General features: G+C 40.9%; 1 protein-coding gene across 1 annotated transcript in view; it reads left to right on the forward strand.

The window, feature by feature from the left end:
• The window catches only part of LOC116074434 (rano class II histocompatibility antigen, D-1 beta chain-like), a 17,632-nt gene extending 15,935 nt beyond the window's left edge, over positions 1–1,697 (forward strand). The window contains exon 3 of the mRNA XM_031347012.1: positions 1,579–1,697. Coding sequence (XP_031202872.1) covers positions 1,579–1,697 — 119 coding nt within the window. The remainder of the gene's footprint in view (positions 1–1,578) is intronic.
• Positions 1,698–3,128: the final 1,431 nt, after the last annotated feature.

The raw sequence follows: 3,128 nt of genomic DNA on the forward strand, positions 1-3,128 counted from the left end.
GTGCCCTTGCATTTGGAGCATAGATGTTCAGAATTGAGAATCCTTCTTGGAAGATTTTTGCTTTGATGGGTATGAAGTGTCCTTTCTTACGCATACCTTTTTTTTTTCTTGGTTGACACCTTTTGGTTGTAAGTCGATTTTATTAGATATTAGAATGGCTATTCCAGCTTGTTTCTTGGGACCATTTGCTAGGAAAATTTGTTTTCCAGCCCTTTACTCTGAGGTAGTGTTTGCCTTTGACACTGAGGTGCATGTCCTGTATGCAGCAAAATACTGGGTCCTTTTTACATATCCAGTCTGTTAGTCCATGTCTTTTTACTGGGGGAATTGAGTCTACTGATGTTAGGAGATGTTAAGGAATAATGATTGTTGCTTCCTCTTATTTTTGTTGTTAGAGGTGGAGTTAAGTTTGTGTGGCTGTATTCTTTTAGGTTTGTTGAAATAAGATTAGTTTCTTGCTTTTTCTAGGGTATAGGTTACCTCCTTGTGTTGAACTTTGCTGTCTATTATCCTTTGTAGGGTTGGATTTGTGGAAATATATTATGTGAATTTGGTTTTGTCATGGAACACTTTGGTTTCTCCATCTATGGTGATTGAGAGTTTTGCTGGGTACAGTATTCTGGGCTGGCACTTGTGTTCTCTTAGGGTCTGTATGACATCTGCCCAGGATCTTGTAGCTTTCGTAGTCTCCAGTGAGAAGTTTGGTTTAATTCTGATAGGTCTACCATTATATGTTACTTGACCTTTTTCCCTTACAGCTTTTAAAATTCTTTCTTTGTTTTGTGCATTTGGTATTTTGATTATTATGTGACAGGAGGAATTCTTTCCTGGTCCAGTATATTTGGAGTTCTGTAGGCTTCTTGTATGTTCATAGGCATATCATTCTTTAGGTTAGTGGAGTTTTCTCCTATAATGTTGTTGATGATATTTAGTGGCCCTTTAAGTTGGAAATCTTCTCTCTATTCTATACTTATTATCCTTAGGTTTGGTATTCTCATTGTGTCCTGGATTTCTGCATATTAGGAGCTTTTTGCATTTTGCATTTTCTTTGATTATTGTGTTAATTTTTTCTACAGTATTTTCTGCACTTGAGTTCTCTTTTCTATCTCTTGTATTCTGTTGGTAATGCTTGCATCTGTTAATCCTAATCTCTTTCCTAAGATTTCTATGTTCAGGTTGTTTCCCTTTGTGATTTCTTTATTGATTCTATTTCAATTTTTAGATCCTGTATGGTTTTGTTCAATTCCTTCACCTGTTTGGTTGTCTTTTCCTGTAATTCTTTAAGAGGTTTTTGTGTTTCCTCTTTAAGGGCTCTAAACTGTTACCTGTGTTCTCCTGTATGTCTTTAAGGGAGTTATTTATGTCCTTCTTAAAGTCTTCTATCATCATCATGAGATATGACTTTAAATTATAGTCTTGGTTTTTTGTGGTGTTAGGGTATCCAGGGCTCGCTGTGGTGGAAGAACTGGGTTCTGATGATGCCAAGTAGCCTTGGTTTCTGTTGCTTATGTTCTTGCCCTTGCCTCTCACCATCTGGATATCTCTGGTGTTAGCTGGTCTTGCTGTCTCTGACTGTAGCTTGTCCCTCTTACAAGCCTATGTGTCAGTACTCCTGGGAGACCAGTTCTCTCCAGGATGAAATTGAGTATGGAGAGCTGTGGCACAGAGTCAGCTCTGGGGTGCAGATGGAACACTGAAGGATCCTGGGGTGCAGATGGAAAACTGAAGGATCCTGGGGTGCAGATGGAAAACTGAAGGATCCTGGGGTGCAGATGGAAAACTGAAGGATCCTGTCCCTGGCTGTTCCTTGATTCCTTGTCCTAATGATGTTGGGCTGGTACCTCTTGGGCCAGGAATTTGAGCAGAAGCGGTGGTGTTAGCTATGCTCACAGGTGTGATAGCATTCCTGGGAGGCCAGCTTTCTCTCGGTGGTATTTGGGTATGGAGTTCTGTGGCACAGGATCAGCTCCAGGCACAGTTGGAAACCAGAAAGATCCTGGCCCAGGCTGCTCCTCCTTTCCATGTTGAAAGTTCAGAGATCTCCTGAACTCCCTTCACAGCACCCAGCAGTAGCACACAGAGCAGGACACACCAACCACTCAAGCATCCTCAGCTACAGCATTGAAGCAGCAACAAGGCACTCCTCCACTTCTCCCTTTTGTGTATTTATTTGGCCATTTTTTCCATTGCCCAATTGCGTAATGTTCTAGGATATCAAGTGGGGTAGCTTTGAACACCCTACCCCTGTGCCTGATGTGAAAAGCATGGCAGATGTCTTTTCCTGGATCAAATAAATTGCCATTTATTGCACATTTCCTGAGAAATCAGATCTTTCAAAAAGAAAAATAACAACAACAACAACTTCAATACCCAGTGCTAAATTCTACCACCATTCATTTTATGAGTCTATCTGGGTGGACACATGTTGTTTTATACCTATCTCTCAATTACTGAGAATTGGATTAACTCATTCTCAAATATTAATCCACTCTGGCCTTTCCACATAAATTGATAATGTCACTGAATTTAGGCTCTAATGCATTCTCGACAGCTCAGGGCCCACACAGTAGCATCCATCCTCTCTGTTCTTGACTCTGTATGTCTATATTCCAAGCATCCATTCTCTCTGTTCCTGACTCTGCATGTCTATATTCCAAACATCCATATTCTCTGTTACTGACTCTGCATGTCTATATTCCAAACATCCATTCTCTCTTCTCTTGAATGTGCATGGAATGCTCTTGTGTTTCTGCCTTTGACATTAGTGCAGATGTGGATGGAATCTGAAATTGTCAACAAATCAACTCCATCTTACACCAGTTCCTTTTCTCAGAGTGTTTGTCACAGTTCCTGAAAGGAAGTTGAATGGACCAGACCAGAAATCAGAGCCCCTGGGTCTGGAAGGAGGGACTGAGGAAAACCTTTACCAGCCCAACTCTAGTGACCTATTTCTGAGGCCAAGCTCACCACTTCTTCAAATTTTACCTTCAGCCAGTGTAGAGGATCTGAAGCATGATACTATGCCATAAAACTCAGGCCTGGCCCTCAATATCTTCTAGACATTTCCTAATGCAGAGGATATTGCAGTGGTGTCTCTAGTCAGTATCAGCATTCTGTAACTTCTGGAT

This window comes from Mastomys coucha, unplaced genomic scaffold (genome assembly GCF_008632895.1).
Source record: "Mastomys coucha isolate ucsf_1 unplaced genomic scaffold, UCSF_Mcou_1 pScaffold3, whole genome shotgun sequence".
In the NCBI taxonomy this organism is placed as follows: domain Eukaryota; kingdom Metazoa; phylum Chordata; class Mammalia; order Rodentia; family Muridae; genus Mastomys; species Mastomys coucha.